General features: G+C 40.0%; 2 protein-coding genes across 5 annotated transcripts in view; both read left to right on the top strand.

The window, feature by feature from the left end:
* Positions 1–9,634, top strand: part of Ndf (Nucleosome-destabilizing factor) — an 82,282-nt gene extending 72,648 nt beyond the window's left edge. For 2 of the 4 annotated variants that reach the window (XM_089739273.1, XM_028181156.2), the window contains exons 8-11: positions 1,888–1,998; positions 4,317–4,460; positions 5,504–5,627; positions 7,089–9,634. In XM_089739273.1, the coding sequence (XP_089595399.1) occupies positions 1,888–1,998; positions 4,317–4,460; positions 5,504–5,627; positions 7,089–7,468 (759 nt within the window). In that variant the 3' untranslated portion in view covers positions 7,469–9,634. Of the gene's footprint in view, positions 1–1,887; positions 1,999–4,316; positions 4,461–5,503; positions 5,631–7,088 lie in introns of all 4 variants that reach the window. The other 2 variants (XM_028181157.2, XM_028181155.2) reach the window with 1 other exon arrangement.
* Positions 9,635–13,455: 3,821 nt separating this feature from the next.
* Positions 13,456–20,082, top strand: LOC114248036 (uncharacterized). Its single transcript, XM_028181158.2, has 5 exons — positions 13,456–14,313; positions 14,937–15,006; positions 16,069–16,174; positions 16,899–17,099; positions 19,552–20,082. Exons 1-5 carry the CDS (start codon positions 14,252–14,254, stop codon positions 19,761–19,763), a joined length of 651 nt encoding a protein of 216 aa, XP_028036959.2. The 5' UTR covers positions 13,456–14,251; the 3' UTR covers positions 19,764–20,082.
* Positions 20,083–20,978: the final 896 nt, after the last annotated feature.

Below are 20,978 nucleotides of genomic sequence, written 5' to 3'. Positions count from 1 at the left end.
TTAGCTACAAAAACTTGTTCGGACGCGTGTCATTTGGTCCAGCCGTTTAAATGACATACTGATTCATAACGTTTATTAACCACCTAATAAGCGTCGATGGTTTGCGGTACTGAAGAATAAGGATTTGATCTCTATATTAACATTGAGATTATTTATCTGAATCACGACAAGATATCGGTGGTAGATCTAGGTTTCAAGTTTGTTGCGCATAAATTTCAGTTGTAATCAAGTTTGATCACATTATGCGCTGGTCAAGAGAATATCTAGAGTGAAAATGCTTTGAGCCTCATAACAGCCTCAGGAGCACGTGTTCTTTGTCAGCCAGAGTAAGAGTTGCCTTAGTATTATTGACAATAAGGATTAGTGGTTTTTTAACGGGTACAATGTGCAATGTGAAGATAGAAAATAAGGAATGAACCTCAGGATCGAAGGATATTTATAAGCATTAACTCACGATTAAAAGAAGTGTCATCTTTAAGCTTTAAAACCTAGTGATAAGTATATATCAATGTATATAGAAAAAATAAAAAAGCGGCCATAATCTCTTCATTGATATGGACTGTCTTCTTATCTTAGGGAAATTTAATTTAAAACCTAGTGATAAGTATAAATCTACATAGAAAAAATAAAAAAGCTATAATAATCTCTTTATTGATATGGACTGTCTTTTTATCTTAGGGAATTTGAATTACCGTAAAGTTAAACCAAAAAAAAAGGTTAATAATTATGTAATTCATTTCTGAGATTAATAGAATAGATATGGAATATAAAGCAAATAGCTTAATATCCTTAAATAATTGTATTCGCTGCCTTGCGAATGTCGTTATTATAATTTATTCGTAGCTATTTCATAAAATACAGAGCATTTGCAGATTTTCAGATATTTATCCGTTAAATCATAAACTTCAAATTCATTATGTAGGTACCTAAATTGCCTAAATGTTCTATAAATTGATTAGCTAGGTTGGTACTAAAAAGTCCAAATTCAATCACTGTTATTATAATATAATATAGGTACCTACTTATAGTTCTGGTGATTCACTAATTACAACATATTGATATTTTGAAGTAAGGCGAACGAAACCAAAACTATCCCAAATTCTTCGTATGTTTCATTTATTAATAGAAGTTTATTATTACGATCCCAGGATTGCCGAAATATGAGGTTTATGGTTATGTCAACAGTAATAACGCTTCGGGAGGTCCCGACAAAAATAGACTTTATAGCCTGATCTATAATAATGGTAGGTAGGTTAAACTCCGTGGAACTTCATTAGTTTATCAATTCACCACAAAAATCAAAACTGCAAAAAGAACTCAAAATATGTGTTCTAGCAAGCGACACCGTGTCTAGTTTTGCGTTGTGAATCGTGCAGAAACGGGCACATTGCCTGACTTGCGTCTTGGTGAATAGAGCCGTTATCAAAATGGCGTCGTTGTGAGCGAGTGCCGCCGCCGTCGGGCGGTCGTGGCGGTCGTTGACGCCGGCGAGCCGCGTGACGCGTCTATCGATTATCTACGTAGGGACGCGCTGACTGTGACAGCAAACTGAGACTGCCATCTAGCGGGACTAGGAGAAGACTAGAAACAATAGTATTTGAATTTAGAAGCAATAGGTGGCGCTGTATTAAAAAAATCTTGATTCGGATATTTTAACTTAAAATTTCTATCGACGACTATGATTTATGTGAAATTATGAATATTTTTTCCATAAATCACTCGTACATAATCAATGCCTAAGGCATTGGAACCATTTATAAAATAAAATAAAACAAGTAACTCGTATTTTCAGTTTCCCGATAAGATCGTCGAAAACCGAATTCCTTGTAGAGGAGGAAATGCTGTTTTTATCTACAAATTGTAAACTTTAGCCTTATTCTTTTGCAGTGCAAAGACTTCGAGAAAGTCGGGGCCACGATTGCGGTGACACCATGCGATGTGGTGGAGGAAGCCGACATCACGTTCTCATGTGTGGCTGACCCTCAAGCAGCTAAAGAGGTGAGATCAATCTATACTAATATTATAAAGAGGAAAGATTTGCCTGTTTGTTTGTATTGAATAGGCGCTGAAGCTACTGAACCGATTTGAAAAATTCTTCCACTGTTTGGAAGCTACACTATTCCCGAGTGATATAGGCTTTAATCTCTTTTTGAAAAAAATAGGGATCCTTACTAATTAATAAAATTACCTAATACATTCTTTACATCGCGTGCCCTGCGAAAACTATTGATTATAGAATAAAATAATGTAATAGCGGAGCCGTAGCGGGCCGCGAATATCAAATAATAGGTGTGAAATGTAAATTATTATTTAAAAGAAAAAGTTGTCAATGATCTCTGTCTTGTATACACACTAGCTTTTATTTGCGGCCTCGCCTGCTTGGTAAAAGAAAAGTCAGTGTAGTTTCCCGTGGGATTGAGATGTTTTTTCGAGATAAAAGTTAGTCAATGTTACTCGCCTGACCTAAACAATATTCCTTTAAACAAACATGCCAATCCGTTGCTTTGTTTCGACGTAAAATAAGGACGAAATGAACATACAAACAAACACACTTCACATTTATAAAAAGTATGGCTTTACGAGGTCATTGTTGACAAGCCACCCCCTAGTAGCCGGTACTATTTCCAACCTTGTTGTGTCCGCTCTCCACCGACCTTTAACCGTGGCGCGTTACGGAAATAGAGCGAGTGCGTGCATCCATCAATATATTTATTCACGTATCTTGTGTGTCTTCGGTTAGACAGAAGGATATCAAAGAGAAAATGCTTCGCTAAGCGTGAGCATTATGGTTCACCGCTCTCTACATTTACGAGGAATAAGTTAAAACAGGCTGGTGTGGTTCAGTCTATATCGAAAAATTAGTACTTACTTTGATTTTTTTTCATGTATTTATTATAAGGCACACAATACACATCACAAGCTAAAAAGATACATAAAAAACACAAGTAAAAAGAAACAAAATCTGGCTTGCAACGTAAGCTATGTGCGCGCGACAAAACAAGACAGTGCTGAATTTGTACACAACGTAATATATATATTAACAAATATACAGAAAAATACAGAAAGTGTACCCTTAGATATTCAATAGCCTAACGAGTTTCTTGCTGAATTTTCACAGTAGGTCGCGATTCAGATCCGGTGGGAAATTCAGCGAAGCACTGCTCTGGCTAGGGCTGGTGTTAGCAAATTCTCTCAGGTTGAGCCCGTGAGTTCACCTAATATCGGCGAAAAACTGGAATAGCTCGTTAGGCTACCGGCGAATTAGTAGAAAAAAAAGCAGTCGAGCTGACTTGATAGAAGATGAGTTCTCATCAACTTTTTTTTTCCCTACCTAAGCTGATAGCCTTGAGAGGCTATGTCAGCGTAACCTTAGCTAGTAGGTGAGCTCGCGGGGCTCAAACCGGAGTGATTCTAACACTGACCCTAGCAAGAGCCGGCAGAATCTACCACCGGATCGGAAACGCAACTCACTGAGAAGATCCGGCGAGAAACTTAATGGGCCGTGTCTGTGGGATCATCATCAAAGAAACGTCTGTGTATTAATTACTTAATGTAGAAACATAATAATAATAACAATAATTAAAAAACAATAATTTATTTCTCTCTTAAAGGTATAGTACAAATATAAATAGAAATTAACCTTATAATTTATTTTTGTAAGCCTTTGATAGAGCTGAAGTCGGTACTAGGTTCAAAGATCTGTATTACTGATCACCAGGCTCCCTCCTTCTAAGATAGTTTAGGTTAGGTTAAGTCGTGAACAGATGCTGCGGACTAGTGTTGAGAGATCATTAGGTGTTATCATTTAAGAAGATCGTTATGGGTGTTTTTTATGGGAGTTTATGACCTGGTAACTAAGACCTTTAAGTCATGTCTTATTTTAATTTATATTTATATTTTTATGGAAATTGATAATATTGAGTTAAATGAAATAAAATAAGGATGATTACTTTGAGACATTAATCAACTGTGATGAAACTAAATGAAATGAGATGAGATGATATGGGATGAAATATAATCTCAGTAAAATGGTGGTCAGTTACTGAGGTTTTTTTAGTGGACTTTTTGGAGGATCCCGAGAAGATACGTCCAGCGGCTTTGTTTCATTTTCCCACATTTGTGCACACTCACAGTTATTAAACAGTTAATAAACCACCCATTACACATTTAAACCTGAAGAAATACTAAATAGACAAAATAAACAAATCACACCACTTCACTCCTCGCATTCCCGCCATAAAGTCCGTTATGCGTGTGAGAGAGAGAGCGTATAGATGCGTATAGAAAGCAGTTTTGTTCAACATTACAAATTGCAGATGGTGTTCGGTAATTGTGGCGTGCTGCACTGCCCGACGCTGGAGTCCAAGGGCTACGTCGAGATGACCTCGATCGACGCCGACACCTCGCACGACATCGTGGAAGCCATCAGCGGCAAGGGCGGCCGCTACCTGGAGGCCCAGGTCAGGACCCCACTCTGTCTGTATCTTGTTTGATGAAGAGCTCCGTCCAGATGTAAACAAACTTAAATGGGACCTTAACATCTCTGAAAATACAGTCTGTAATTCTCAGTATTCACTCTGATTTTTAAAATTAGTGTCACATTACTGGTGGTAGGACCTCTTGTGAGTCCATACGGGTAGGTACCACCACCGATCGATTTGAAGGGCAGGTCAGCCGTTGTAACTATACTTGAGACCTTAGAACTTATATCTCAAGGTGGGTGGCGCATTTACGTTGTAGATGTCTATGGGCTCCAGTAACCACTTAACACCAAGTGGGCTGCGAGCTCGTCCACCCATGTAAGCAATAAAAAAAAGTTATTGTCGCATGTCGTAGCATCTATGTGAAAGGTCGGTCACTGTTCGAGCGCGGGTAGGGGGACCGACTGACGGGACCGATCCCTGACCGTGGCCCTCGCCCTCATGACGCAAGGGTTTATTTATTTACTTATTTATTAAGTTGCATCAACAAAGTGATCATCAATACAAAACATTGACAAACTGACAAAAGTTCATCGCAAATGTCACCTCAATTAAACAATGCAATTGACAATGCATTAACAACAAAAATAAAAATAAATTATATGACTAAGATTTGATTACATTCGATCGATTGTTTAAGATTAATTTATATTTAACTAGCTGACCCGGCAGACTTCGTAGTGCCTCAATCGATAAATAAAAGACCTAAACTTTTGTATAATATAAACTTGAAACAAACAAAAGGAATCCGCCCGACGGGGGACACATCATAGGAAAAACAAAATCGTTATCATTACTTAATTCTGAGCATTTTCATATTTAACTACCTTTTAAACCTTCTCTGGACTTCCACAAATAATTCAAGACCAAAATTAGCCAAATCGGTCCAGCCGTTCTCGAGTTTTAGCGAGACTAACGAACAGCAATTCATTTTTATATATATAGATAGATTGGGAAATGATCCGCGATAGATTGTTTGTGTTGATTGAGCCTTGAAATGAAACTGAACCTTACCTTTTCAGATTCAAGGATCGAAAACGCAAGCGGAGGAGGGCACGCTCATAGTCCTGGCGGCCGGCGACCGCTCGCTGTTCGACGACTGCCAGTCCTGCTTCAAGGCGATGAGCAAGAACTCGTTTTACCTTGGTAGTAGTCAGATTGTCCGGTTTCGGACGCGAGGAAACTTGAGCGTTGACAGTTGTACGCGTCGCACCCCCAGGCGGGCGAGGGGCGGGGCAGGGGTCGGGGAACCCTAGTGGAGGCAGTGCGGGAGGGGTGTCCACACTCGACCATACTCTTTCCAAAAAAATCCAGTTTTTGTTTAAACTCAAAGCCACTGGATTAGGACAGTCCACATGAGACGGCCGGTGTGGTCGTGTCGAGCGACCGATAGAGTGTAACTAATTTTACTAATAAATATATACGTACTTAAGTCACAGAGTCCCAAAATGAAGTATAATTACCTCATCGCAAAATGTTCATGTAATACTGGAGGTAGGGCACCTCATAAACCCACACGGGTAGGTACCGCCGTCTTGCTTGTTTCTGCAGCAAAGCAGATAATATGCATTGCGGCTGGAAGGATAGAACCAGCCGTTATACTGTTATGGGAACTTCAACTTCATGTGTCGAGGAAGGCGGCGACACTCAAGTACGATGTTCATATAATGTTCATGGGTTATGGTTGGGTTTCAGTCACAGATTATCATCAGACCTGCTGTCAGCTCATTTGCACTACTACGCTTGATAAATACTCACCAGTCCCCCGAGCGTCCCCCCGCCTTCCGATCTGCACCCGCCCGGCCCCCGCACCCCGGCCCCCGCACCCCGGCCCCGCACCCCAGCCCCGCACCCCGGCCCTCGCACCCCGGCCCCCGCACCCCGGCCCCCGCACCCCGGCCCCGCACCCCAGCCCCGCACCCCGGCCCCCGCACCCCGGCCCCGCACCCCGGCCCCCGCACCCCGGCCCTCGGACCCCGGCCCCCGCACCCCGGCCCCCGCACCCCGGCCCCGCACCCCGGCCCCGCACCCCGGCCCCGCACCCCGGCCCCCGCACCCCGGCCCTCGCACCCCGGCCCCCGCACCCCGGCCCCGCACCCCGGCCCCCGCACCCCGGCCCTCGGACCCCGGCCCCCGCACCCCGGCCCCCGCACCCCGGCCCCCGCACCCCGGCCCTCGCACCCCGGCCCTCGCACCCCGGCCCCGCACCCCGGCCCTCGCACCCCGGCCCCCGCACCCCGGCCCCCGCACCCCGGCCCTCGCACCCCGGCCCCATGCGGCTGGCTACAGGGTTGCCGCCTCCGTTACATAACTGTCAGCGTTTAAATCTAAGCGTTCTTACATTACTGCATGGCGAGCTATTATTTGTTTTTATTATTTTATGTACAGTACTCTAGTATGTAGAGTTGGTTTCAAATTCATAAAGATAACACATGATGACTTGAGCGAGTCTTGTGATCAATTTAAGCCAGAATTAAGTAAAAATTCGGTATAACAAAATAAAGAAAAATCAACTACAATTAAATTAAAATGTTTTTATTAAAAATAATATGACTAAGGAATGGAGTGCATGAGTTTACAATGAGTGGGGCGGCGTGTTTGTTGCAGGTGAGATCGGCAACGCGTCGAAGATGAACTCCGTGCTGCAGGTGGTGGGCGGCGTGTCGCTGGCCGCGCTGGCCGAGGGGCTGGCGCTGGCCGACCGCGCGGGGCTCAGCCAGGCCGACCTGCTCGACGTGCTGGCCCTCACGCCGCTCGCCTCCCCCCACCTCATCCTCAAGGGACGCGCCATGATCGAGTCCTCCTACTCCACGCACCAGCCCCTCACGCACATGCAGAAGGACCTCAAACTCGCGCTGGGGCTGGGCGACGCGCTGGAGCAGTCCCTGCCGCTGACGGCCACCACCAACGAGATCTTCAAGCACGCCAAGCGCCTCGGCTACGCGAACCACGACGTGGCCGCCGTCTACATCCGCGCCCGCTTCTGATGCGCCCCCCACCCCCGCCGCGACCCCCCGCGCCCGCCCGCGCCGCCCGCCGCGCCCCTCACCGCGCCCCTCACCGCGCCCCCCGCCGCCCCCGCGCCGAACATGCGGCTCGTGACGTAATACTTCAGGGTTTTTCATTTTGAAAACTAAAGAATTTTTATCTATACGAATATATAAATCTACAGTGGTTTTTACGGATGTTCCGTTATAACTACTGAACCGTGCATCCGATTGACTTGAAACTTGCTATTCATGTAGAAAATACATATACTTAATGGATAGGCTAATATTTATATGAGTGTTGGATTCCCTACACCGGCTGCGGGGGCGTTAATGATGAGAATATTTGTGGGGGTGAGAAATAACAATGTTAATTTTAAATGCCCAGCAAAGCGGACGGGTACAGCTAGTTTTCATAATATATAAATAGTAATCCGTGTTATATACTCTGTAGATGTGTGACCGAACAGCGTTACGTCACTGCGTCCGCGTGCGGTGTGGGCGGCGTCGGTGACGTCACCGTGCGGTGCCGCGGGGGTCGCGCCGGAACGTTTCAAGTGTGACCAATCTTTAAGAATTAAATTGTTTTAGGCGTAATAACGATAAGGAATTATAATCTAGACATATTAGGTAAGGTACTGTACATAGTACATCGGAGCCGGACATTTGTCTTGAATATTGTTGTACCACTGTCCGGATGTGGTTTTCTAATTCAATACAAACGTGATTCTCTGTTTTGACTAAAACTAAATAAAAAAATTTAGTTGTAGCTTTGTCGTTGAAGTGTTATTTTCATATGTTTTTTACTATGTACAAGAATTAATAAACTGTAATAATTTTGAAATAGTGTCATGAAAAAAGTCATTATAACATATTTTGATTGAAGATAATCTCCAAATTTTTTTTAATCGTTTAGATGGGTGGACTATCTCACAGCCTACCTGGTGTTAAGTGGTTACTGGAGCCCATAGATATCTGCAACGTAAATGCCGCCACCCACCTTGAGATATAAGTTCTAAGGTCTCAAGTATAGTTGCAACGGCTGCCCCACCCTTCAAACCGAAATGCATTACTACTTCACGGCAGAAATAGGTAGGGTATTACCTACCCGCGCGGATTCACAAGAGGTCCTACCACCAGTAAGAATGCATTTAATTTGCCATTAAATATGAAGGTAGCACTTCACGATGTACTGGGACTAGGTCCGTCCGGCCCCCCCAAGGGTGCGGGTTGTAAGTCGACTTCACAGAAGGAAAGTTAAACTACCCGCGTGTTTCATTGCCCCGTATGTATGTTGTTACATGTCGTCTTTTCGCATTCAAAGTGTACAATTTCCAAAAATATTCGAAATTGAGTTAATATGCGGAATAATTTGGTATCACTAGTAATTTTTCTCATAAATACTCAGACATAAGAGCGTAGTTTAGATTAAATTTTTTTTTGTTTACCTATATTTTGACTACATATTAACAAAATTAATACATAATTTTATCTTACTTTAAAAGACAGATGATGTAACTGGTAAAAATTAAAAAATAAATGTTATAAAGATGATAAAGATAGATATTAAAAATATAATATTATGTTAAACACTCTCCTGTAAAATTTGATAGTTTGAATGCGAGAAGACGATGTGTAATGTTGACCGAACTCCACGACCTTTGTCACCTAAGGCCGGCCGAGCTAATCGCGTCCTGTACATCTCTAGTAAGAGAATAATATGAAATTTGATTTAACTAACTTGTTTCTAGATTGTAATTGGTTAAGGATCACTCATAGTTACGTTAGTTTGTTAATGTCCAATAGTTTTTGTTACGCGGCGTTGCCCGAGGAATGTGCTTGTTGAAACTCTGATAGCGCTGATGTATTTTTATATATTGTGCTGATATCGAATATGTTGCTCTACGACATATAACATAAAGTTTTAAATTGAATGAATAAAATATCTCATAATTAACTTTATGATTTTCTGCAATCAATTACACTTAAAATAAACATGAAATTTTTAAAATGAAGTAAGAGTGCTCTTGTAAACAATCTCTTAAAATAAGATTTGAACCGTTTTAAAATAACGTATGGAACAAAAAAAAATAGGTTTTTATATGTAGGTACTGTAAACGAATTCTTTTAAATTTTCTATAATAAATTATTTTAAGGACAAAGAAATTTGTTACTTCTACTACAAAAAAAATACCACTGTTGCTTCGTCCGTAGTAATAAAATGTGAATTCCTCACAGAGTGCACTCGTTTAATATCCGGAATCAATTAGTGAAATGACTTCTTCGTGTTGAGGTCGCCGGGTGCGGCTCGGGAACAGACCTCAACGCGGGAACCTCTATTGTGTGTTAGTTTCTATTGCAGACCAATCCTCATTCAGACATGATTACATCTACTAAGCTTTGTACACGGTGGTATTGGAATATACTGGGTGCTAGAAAACCGCTTCCGAAAACAAAGACAGACGATAGTACTAATGACACCTTTGATGATGGGACGAAAAAAATCGATACTGGTTAAAAAAAGTTTTAATTAAAGTTTTATTAGTATTATTTACGCTCCATCATGTTAGTACAGCTAAATGAAACGACAGATTTATAAAAGATATAAATTTTTTTTTATATCTTTTTTATATCTTTTATATCTTTACTATAAAAAAAAACTAGAAATGAAACACAAAATCAAAAACAGCTGATGTTCGGGTCAACGAACACAAAATTTACTTTGTTTACTATCGTCTGTCTTCGTTTTCGGAAGCATTCTCCTAGCACCCAGTTTAGTGCCATATCTATTTATATTCTACCAACAATTATTCTGTTCTAAAATATGTATCGAAAAAAAAATCTGGATTAGGTAATAAATTAGCTGATAATCTGAACACTCTCGTTTTGTGCCTTCTGATGGCGACGAGAAGTTGGAAGCATCAGGCCTATACTAGACCTATCGTCTGCGACTCAATAGGGTATTTGGTCTAACTGTCTCTGTACTGATACTCTTAACCCAAAATGTTTCTTGTTGGTCTGGCTTTCAGAAATGTAGTATTGTTAGATGGCTGTTCCACCCATCAGGTTAGAACACGTATGTTTCGCTATAGTGTTGGTGTGAGATTTAGCCATCTCACCACTATAACTGGAACTGGATGGAGGAAGAATCCGAGAAGTAGAAAATGAGAGTCAAAATTTATTTATCTATCTATATATATATAAAAACGAATTGCTGTTCGTTAGTCTCGCTAAAACTCGAGAACGGCTGAACCGATTTGACTAATTTTGGTCTTGAATTACTTGTGGAAGTCCAGAGAAGGTTTAAAAGGTAGATAAATATAAAAATTCTCGGAATTAATTAATTCTTTTATTTATCGATTAAGGCACTACGAAGTATGCCGGGTCAGCTAGTAATCAGATATAGTTTGACGAGATTAAACTCGATAAACTTAAATTTTTCGAAATGTTCTATGAGGATGTCCTTGGGTCAGTTTGAAATCATTGATAAGTATCCCAGTATAGATAAGTATAACAAAGGATCCCGTTGCATACGAGGCTTTGCTTTTATAATGGCAACATTACCATCAGGATTTTTTGGCGGGAACGCAAGCGTGGAAAATTGAAATAAAGTCGTTGGACGTGAAACTTCTGGGTCTTCGAAGAAGTTCAATAAAATCTTAATGAATTCCGACCAAATATATCGGATTTTTAATTTCATCAAAATTTATTGAAATTTCAGAAAAATCAACTTCATCTTGGTTGATATTGAATACATTATCATATAGCAAAGTATATACGAATACATTTAGTTTTGTCTAAAATACAAGAAGCCAGGTCATCGGATCGTGTTGTAACAGTTGAATTTAACAAGTACATTCGCCTTGTGTTTACCTACGTTTACCTACGTTTGCCGCTAGGGGCGTGCTTGTGTCCAGTGTGCTTAGTGCGAGTTTTTTAACGTTCTCGATAGCGTAAGAGTTAGCTAATATTTGTATGGAAAGGGATCGTTTGCCTACGTTTGCCGCTAGGGGCGCTGTTCCAACTGCATACAAAATTGGGTTAACTTTTACGCTATCGAGAACGTTAAGAAACTCGCACTGAGCATACTGGACTCGCATGAGTTAACGGCACAAGGTTAAAACATATATAAAATTAGGTTGCACTTATTTAAGTTTGTCTTGAATCTTGATTAGTTGGTCATTAAAAGTGTGCGTGATGGCAATTATACCATTTTAATTCGATTTCAATCTTGCTTGTCACTCTCAGCATTTAATTATTTAAAATAGTTTAACATTATAATCAGTAGCGAATGATGGTTTAAATGAATCAACGCGCATGTGGTTCAGTGTAGTGCACTGGATAGAAAATGTATATTTGATGTTTGAAAGGCAATGGTGATCATTCGCACGTAACCTTTGGACAATAAAATCAATCGTACGCCACTGATTGAAATTGATGAAGAACATATTCAAATACGTAGTTTTCCGGAATACATTATGTAAAAGTTTGTATATTGTATCTGTTAGTGGTACCGCCACAAAAACAAATGTATGATGATCGTATTAAATGACTGATCATATGAAATAAAAACTTTTAATACATATAGTTTTAGTTTTGTGTTTTTCTTAATTATACACCCGTTGCACCCATTGTATGTCTCATTGTAGGTGCCCTTGTTGTCTCCTTGAGGTTCACGCGGAGTGCACACCGTAGCTCATAGACAACGCGAATTTCATCCCCCACCTTAAAACAAGAGATGGAAGTCTCAATTGTCTATACTAATATTATAAAGAGGAAAGATTTGTTTGTTTGCTTGTATTGAATAGGCTCAGAAACTACTGTACCGATTTGAAAAATTCTTTCACTGTTTGGAAGCTACACGGTCTTTTTGAAAAAAAAAATAGGGATCCTTACTAAAACTCCAATAATGTAAAAAAAATACCTAAAATATTCTTTACATCGCGTGCCCTGCGAAAACTATTGATGATAGAATAAAATAATGTACTACGACTTTGTAGAACACATTATTATTTACAGAAAGTGTCGCGACAGCATAATTATGTCTAACTATTATAGTTATGCCGCAATAAGTGTTCTTTTATTTAAAAAAATTAAACAACGGCAAATATCGTTGAATTTTTTGTTTGAAGACCCGAGCGAAGCCGGAGCGGTTCGCTTGTATAGTATAAGGGTGCTCCATGCGGCAAAGGAGAACACTTGCAGAATCATCGCAACACATGCTATATTTCTGCATAGTAGTAAATACGTAAATTCGTTGCTAGCATATCCCAATTTGTAAGGCCCGTATAACACATCACGTTATTTAGTTTCTGTCGACAATTGAAAGCTGCCTAGTATCGGACTATAGTGATTTTACAATACGTAAGACAAGCCAGACTTCCCACAGTCTTTTTTCGTAAGTATTTTACATTTATAACGTATTTTTGGCCAATAATTGGAGACGACGGCATGTAATTTGAATTAGTGATGGTGCGAAGGGGGACAAGATAAAAAAAAGTCTCTTAATTACACGAGCAGTGAAATAATTCTTGTAATCGATATGAATTTTTTTAACCTCGAATCTAAGCTGAACGTTGTACTTGTCTTTTCTACGATAAAATAATCTTAGGTTAAGTTTCCTGCTTAATCAAAATAAACACAAGTCAAGTATAAAACGGCCATCTGGTGTAGATAGAAGATATTTGTATGATAAATATAAATGTTTTTTCCAGGGTTATGGATGTCTATTAAATATATGTATGTGTATAATAAAAATCTTACATTTATATCCGTTATCTGGTACCTGTAACACAAGTTCTTTACGAACTTAGCACGGGACCAGTTTACGTGGCGTGATTGTTAGTAAATATATATTTATTTATTATATTATTAGTTGGTAGAACAAGAACGTGAAAATCACCGACACTTGATTTACAATTTAACATGCGATGCTCCGGACTGAAAATTAGTAAACGTAAACAATATTCTCTTAGGTATATATACAAAACAAAACTGTAGCATTCGTTTAAAACTGAACATGACCTTCGGAATACCAGATACGATTTTACGACAAAGCTCTAAAAATACGGCTATCTGATGATTTACTGGCTCCGGTCACGCTCTGCGGTGGATATTAAATGTATACGACGGTGCAGAGGTCGCGAATGGATGGCCGGGGGTTGCCAACCGTTGGTTGACGTATAACGATTAATAATCTTCGATAAAATTAGATTCTAATTTATTGTAGTCGTATCTACCGTAGCATTAGTTCGGTGGTAAATACGTAAATATTAAATTTGAAAAGTGCAATACAGAGTTTTGAATCTTAAATAGAATTTAACCAGCGAATACCGGGATGGATACGAATAATTGCGAGAGTTATTTATGCACCTAAGGATATTAGACTGTCCACTTGGAATCTTCATTGGAGATGAAAATACTGGTGACACCGCAGGGCAATGAACCACAAATTAAATATGTAAATATCCTCCAAATTATTTGTCAACCGTTAGCAACATAAAATGTTTACAAGACCATGAAAAAAAACCTTGTAGTTGACATGCGAAACCGCAGTAACTCAGTCCTTATTATGAAAAAAGTTAGCGACGAGGATTCAGTCGATTAGGAACCGCAAACAACTGCCAAATTGCGTAAAAAAAGATTGTCAAATTGTCAAATGTGATTTCTGATTGGTTTTGATGTCATTTTAATGTTTATTTACAAGTAGGTGCATTGTTTTATACACGTAATTAGTGCACATTTTAATTGAATATGTTAGGGATGTTAAATTTGATGTGAAAGATGTCGTTCTTAACAGAATATTTCGATGAATATCGTCAGCACCCGATTAAGAAAACGAAAATGTAAGTACCTATGTGTTATTATTATGAATTTTTCGTTTCGGTAGCTCAGCCGTTATATGTAATAATTGAACTCTCAGACACAGCCCACTGAGTTTCTCGTCGGATCTTCTCAGTGGGTCGCGTTTCCGATCCGGTGGTAGATTCTGCGAAGCACGGCTTTTGCTAGGGTTCGTGTTAGCCATGTCGTCAGGTTTGAGCCCCGTGAGCTCACCTACTAGTTACGGTTACGCTGGAATAGCCTCTCAAGGCTACCAGCTTAGATAGGATTAAAAAAAAAAGTAATAATTGAGTTTGGGACCTCATGTTTCAAGGTCGCCGACATTCGCATTGGCTCTTTACCACCATTTGAGCTGCGTTTGAAGTTTGAATTTTGAAACTTGAATTGAATTACATATACCTTCATAGATTTTAAAAAATAATTTATAATCCACCGTTATTAACTTTTAAACCTGAAGAAACAATAAATTATCAGAAAAAAAAACAATTCGCACAATTTCGCTCCTCGCGTTCCCGCCAAATAGTCAAGGTTCGCATTCACGATGTGTTTTCTGTGTAGTGACCGCCAGCTGGTTTGCCTATCAAAGTTAATATCGTAATATTGAATTATATTTCTTCATGCTAAGATGTCGCCCGGAGGAGAGATGGGCGAAATTGGAAGGGAATTGGATGGACCCGAGAGGCGGCACACAGGATGTAAGACTACTTTATGATTACTTTATCATTTTGATTTAAAAATTAAACTTTAAAAATTTTGTATTATAACTGCGGTTTAATCTTTGAAATGTTTTTTTTATTTTATTTTTTATTGCTTAGATGTGTTGACGAGTTCACACAGCCCACCTGGTGTTAAGTGGTTACTGGAGCCCATAGACATCTACAGCGTAAATGCGCCACACACCTTGAGATATAAGTTCTAAGGTCTCAGTATAGTTACAACGGCTGCCCCACCCTTCAAACCGAAACGCATTACTGCTTCACGGCAGAAATAGGCGGGGCGGTGGTACCTACCCGTGCGGACTCACAAGAGGTCCTACCACCAGTAATTACGCAAATTATAATTTTGCGGGTTTGATTTTTATTACACGATGTTTTTCCTTCACCGTGGAAGTCAATCGTGAACATTTGTTAAGTACGTATTTCATGTACCTATATACTGTGAAGGCATGTCGAGTCGCGGTGCCGTTTCAAAAAGCATCAATCGTAACGATGGTGATATTCACGTTATGCTGATGTATTTGGTCTCCGGTGGCCTTTTAATACGAGGTGGATCGTCAGACTTTGAAATTGCTATTAAATAAAAGGATCAATCTGTGATTTGAGATGACCTCCGCACTTCCTATTGGAGGCCCAAGGCACTTGCACAAATTGGACACCTGAGATAAAAAAAGGGTTCGGAAAACGTAGGTAACCCCTCTCCATCAGATGGACCGTATAACGGTAGGTAGTGGCTTGGCTCTGCCCCTGGCATTGCTGATGTCCGTGAGCGACGGTAACCACTCACCATCAGGTGGGCTGTATGCTCGTCTGCCTATTAGGGCAATAAAAAAAAGAAGTACAACGTGTAACTTACTTATGTTCTGCTGAGTAATTAACGAGGAGTAATAAAGACTGTTCTACACAAAAAATAAATCCGTCAGATTTATAATTTGATTGGCGGATAATTACAAGATCTTTAGGTATAGTTTTCTCATGAGTTTGATGAGTTCTCCAAGCAAAGTTTATATATATTCTCTTAATAGTTTTGTCATTTTAAAGAGAGAATGGACGGATGAGGAAATCGAGAATTTCATAAAGACAACAATGAAGAGCCTTCGCGGACAATCCACTTACTACAATGATTACTGCGCGCACTTGTCGCCAGGTAACTGATTTCAATATATAAATATAGTTTAGTATTTCCTTCGTTTTTCGTAATCCGCAAATACAATTAAAACTATTTTTGTACGGTTTAATCTGCCGCCTTTAATTGTTATTATTTCGATGGCGCTATTATTTCCTGATGGTTTTCACTCAGTTATCGTATTTGAGAAAATCGCTTTTTTTATTGCTTAAATAGGTGGACGAGCTCACAGCCCACCTGGTGTTAAGTAGTTACTGGAGCCCATAGACATCTATAACGCAAATGCCGCCACCCACTCTGAGGCATAAGTTCTACGGTCTTAGTATAGTTACAACGGTTACTGTCCCCTCCTTCAAACCGAAACGCATTACTGCTTCACGGCAGAAATAGGCGGGGTAGTGGTACCCACCCGCGCGGACTTACAAGAGGTCCTACCGCCAGTTAAAATCAACATTTAGAAGATTCTCATTATTTTTTGTTGAGAGTTGCATTAACAGTGTAAATAAAGTATTCCAAACGTGAGTTCTCTGGAATATGTGTAGGTACTTTTGTTTATCAGTGGTAGTGGTTACCGGAGGAAAGAGGGGGAATGAAGAGAGTTAGGATCTAAAGAGAATACTTCCATTATTTAAAAATATAGGAACGAAATCAAACCTAATTAGTTATATAAATTTTCGGTCTCACTAGACTCACTAGAATTTTATAAATATGTATTCCAATATCTTTTCTTTGATGCATGCAAAAGAATTCAAAACTCGTCCATTCAAACCGCGCGATAAGAAACTCAAACCTTGCGCGCTAAAAGGCGACCAGGTGGTGGAAGCTACACCAGAGTTAGGTCCGAAGCTGGCCATCAAGGACACGGAGCTAATGAAACTTGCAAAGGAGATTTATGAACGGAACATGGACGAACCGACTCTAGAGACGCTGCCCACTCATCTTAGAAGTTAGTTAGTCTTGTTAACGGATTTCATACCTGATTCTGTGGACCGAATAGTAAACAGTCGACGTGGCCCTAAGCACGTCATTACGGATCCTTCCGATCTATTAGCGATGCTTTTAAGTACCTCAAGCACCGGCCATCGCCCTCGTCGAACCCGTCACTTGCGACGAAAGGCTCAACGAGTAAATTAACCCACAGACACAGCCCACTGAGTTTCTTTCCGGAATGTCTCAGTGGGTCGCGTTTCCGATCCGGTGGTAGATTCTGCGAAGTACTGCTCTTGCTAGGGCTAGTTTTAGAAAATTCACTCAGTTTGACCCCGTGAGCTCACTTACACGTCAAGGAGAAGCTGAAATAGTCTCTCAAGGCTATCAGCATAGGTGGGAAAAAAAAGAAGGTCAATAACTAATCAGTACTCGTAATAGAATACGATTCGAACCGTAGCGTATTATTATGATAATTTGTGTCCCTTATAATAATAATAATCTATATAATATATAAAAATGTATTGCTGTTCGTTAGTCTCGCTAAAACTCGAGAACGGCTGGACCGATTAGGCTAATTTTGGTCTTAAATTATTTGTGGAAGCCCAGAGAAGGTTTAATCCCCATCGGACGGATGTTTTTGTCTTTTATTTATCGATTGAGGCACTACGAAGTCTGCCGGGTCAGCTAGTTGATATATAAAAATGAATTGCTGTTCGTTAGTCTCACTATAACTCGTGATCGGCTGGACTGATTTGGCTAATTTGGATTTTAAATTATTTGTGGGACTCCAGAGAAGGTTTAAAAGGTGAATATATATGAAAATGATCGGAATTAAGTAAAACAACAACAAATTTGTTTTTCCTTTGCGTTACGAAGTCTGCCGGGTCCGCTAGTAATTGATAAAAACCGATAAGATTTATTGTTAATTTGGAAGATTAATGTGGCGACACCTTGGAAACGTTTAGTTTAGATTTTAAAATGCGTAGGCGACGAAAATGTTAAACTATTTAAAAATCTAGCGCCAATTCCGACGCACAACACTGTGTAAGCCACACAAGGGAACACGCTATGACTGTGTTAGTTTTGTTTCAATGGTCAGAGTGATTGATTATAATGGCATTGTATCGTTTTGTTTTGCATTCGTCAGAGCGGTTATGACGTTATTGCGGTAACAATTCGGTGAGTACGTGTTTATTATTGATTCAGAACATAACAAATAAACCACAATGTATTATTACGAATTGAATGGTTTGGTTGGCGATTTCTTTAAATTTTGAGGCGCTATAAATCAGTTTTTTTGCTGTTGTCAAATGTTTGGCACGTTTCAATGGTAATTTCGTTAATTTTACTAAAACTAGTGGTCGCCCGGTAGTCGAAATTCGACTATAACTAATTGAAATTATAAGTTTGTACACTATTATGATTCTACATATTTTCAAAGACTATTTGTTATACTTCTATAATCACAAATTTCGCCAAGACTACACTATAGACAAATAATATTAAAGATAAACAATATTAATTTATTCTCAATTTCAAACTATAAGCAATAACAAAAGTTTGACAATATGCAAAGAGTATATTATAAATTATGTGTTGTTTCAAATACCTACAGGGTAGTGTGTGTAATTTTTTATTTATTGATTTAACGTATTTTTTATGCATACTTTAAAAAAATATTAACATTCTGCACTCCTTCTCATGAGTTTTTCGTCGGATCTTCTCAGTGGGTCACGTTTCCGATTCGGTGGTAGATTCTGCGAAGCACTGCTCTTGCTAGGGTCAGTGTTAGCAACACTCCCGGTTTGAGCCCCGTGAGTTCACCTACACGTCAAGGCGAAGCTGAAATAGCCTCTCAAGGCTATCAGCATAGGGAGTAGAGTTCATCCATACTACCTGGAGCCACTGCGTTCATCCACAGTGCGTTTCCAGAGATTTTATCCGGCTTTAGAATGAGCTCCCCTCCACGGTGTTCTTCGAGCGCTATGACATGTCCTTCTTCAAACGAGGCTTGTGGAGAGTATTAAGCGGTAGGCAGCGGCTTGGCTCTGTCCCTGGCATTGCTGAAGTCCATGGGCGACGGTAACCACTCACCATCAGGTGGGCCGTATGTTCATCTGCCTACAAGGGCAATAAAAAAAAAACGCAGAACCACTGAGGAGGTAAGATACATACCTCTCGTGTAAGAATATCTGGGAATAAAGAGACCCAAATGAATTCATTCAAATTAAAGAGACCCAAAAATTCAACCGAAATTGGATTCAGTCATACAAAAGTAAATTTGTTGCAGGAATATATATACTCGTACTGCGAAAACAGAGTTCAGACTTATCCATGAATAATAATTTGTCGAAATCAATGAATACAGCGGGTCGTGTGCTCATGTAGTTACGTCTGCCTACAAGGACAAGAAAAAAAAGTAAAAAAATATATAGGTGTTTTTCACTAGCGGATCACGTTTCTTCCAGTTCTGGGATACGTCCGTCCCTGTCTGTACCGGACGGGACTGAGCGACTACCAGGGCGGCGTGGCGCGGCTGGCCTACGAGCTGGTCCGCGACGACCGCATCCCGCGCTACCGGGCGCACAACGGGTGCCGGCCGTGCTGGGGCCTGCCCCCCGACGGTACCAGGCAACCAGAGCTGGACGGAGCTCCCTTCGACGGAGAGAGACTGTTTTAAAGCAAGCGTCATTCTGGTTTATCCCACGTTTTATACTTCCCTGGTGTTTTTCGTATTTTACTAAAATTAATTGTACCAAGTAATCAATAAGAAATACTGTTCTAAAGCGTTATTCTAATTTATTCCACGTTTTATATTTACCCGGTGTTCTTCGTATTTTACTAAAATTAATTGTACGAAGTGATCAATAAGAAATACTGTTTTAAAGCGTCATTCTAATTTATTCCACGTTTTAAACTTACCCGGTGTTCGTACCGGTTATTCTTATTTTACTAAAATTGTACGAAGTAATCAATAAATTAACTAAGATTGCACGAGACATATGTAATTTGAATTTCTAACGTTTTTTTTTCTTTGTTCCGAAAACGAATAAAACCTTTGAATGAGGTTTTTGAATTTGAGTCGTAACTACTTTCCCTTTTTTATTATTATTTTTATTGCTTAGATGCCTGGATAGCTCATCTGGTAAGTAAGAGCACGGCAGAAATAGGCAGGGCGGTGGTACCTACCCGCGCGGACTTTCAAGAGGTCCTGCCACCAGTAAACTCGCTTTTTTCGCTTTTCGCTTTTCAATTCGCTTCTTTCGCTTCGCTTCAGATGATCCGTTCGCTGTTTCACTTCGAGTAGTTCCGATTAGTAACTAACTGCGTGCCATCTCTGCAACGCTTTCATAGTCGATACAACATCTCTAGATTTATCGAGAACATTCCTCACAAGTCGATATTTTTGATATGCGTTTCCGCCATTTGACAATAGATGGTGTTGAACTTCTCGAACGTTCTCGATCTCACTAGATCTTGTGATAGTCGTTTCTGCTATTCGGCGATAGATTGCGTTACTCTTACCTGGGTAACAGTATGACTGCTTCGCGACAGATATAGCCGGGTGCTGGTACTAGCCCGTGTGGTCCTATTATACGCTCTACCTCAAGACCAAATGCTGGCTTCCAATGGCATTACGCTTATACAATATTCAGAGAACGCTGCTGTTCATTCTCCGAATAAATTTTCAGTCACCTTTACGACACCCAGGGGATGAAATTTGGTGGTGCTAATCTAGATCTGCTTGGATAACTAACTATGAATACGTATCATTTTAAAAGATTTGTGTTTAAGCTGATTTTAATTTGTGTGAAAGAGACATAGGTGATTTTTCGGACGCGTTTTTAATTGACATCCAATATGTAAACAGCTTTAAGTAGAATTAGGCAGTATT

The sequence above is a fragment of the Bombyx mandarina genome, chromosome A1 (genome assembly GCF_030267445.1).
Source record: "Bombyx mandarina strain Sakado chromosome A1, ASM3026744v2".
Classification (NCBI taxonomy): Eukaryota; Metazoa; Arthropoda; class Insecta; order Lepidoptera; family Bombycidae; genus Bombyx; species Bombyx mandarina.
The sequence above is the reverse complement of the archived record's forward strand: the minus strand, read 5'-3'. Positions and strand labels throughout refer to the sequence as shown.

What these genes read in the sequence shown, in the direction of transcription:
- LOC114248036 (XM_028181158.2), top strand. Translation starts at nt 14,252, where the DNA reads ATGTCGTTCTTAACAGAATATTTCGATGAATATCGTCAGCACCCGATT. An exon ending in CTGCGCGCACTTGTCGCCAG is followed by an intron (nt 16,175 to 16,898) that starts GTAACTGATTTC and finishes TGCATGCAAAAG; the next exon opens with AATTCAAAACTCGTCCATTC. An exon ending in GCTGCCCACTCATCTTAGAA is followed by an intron (nt 17,100 to 19,551) that starts GTTAGTTAGTCT and finishes CGTTTCTTCCAG; the next exon opens with TTCTGGGATACGTCCGTCCC.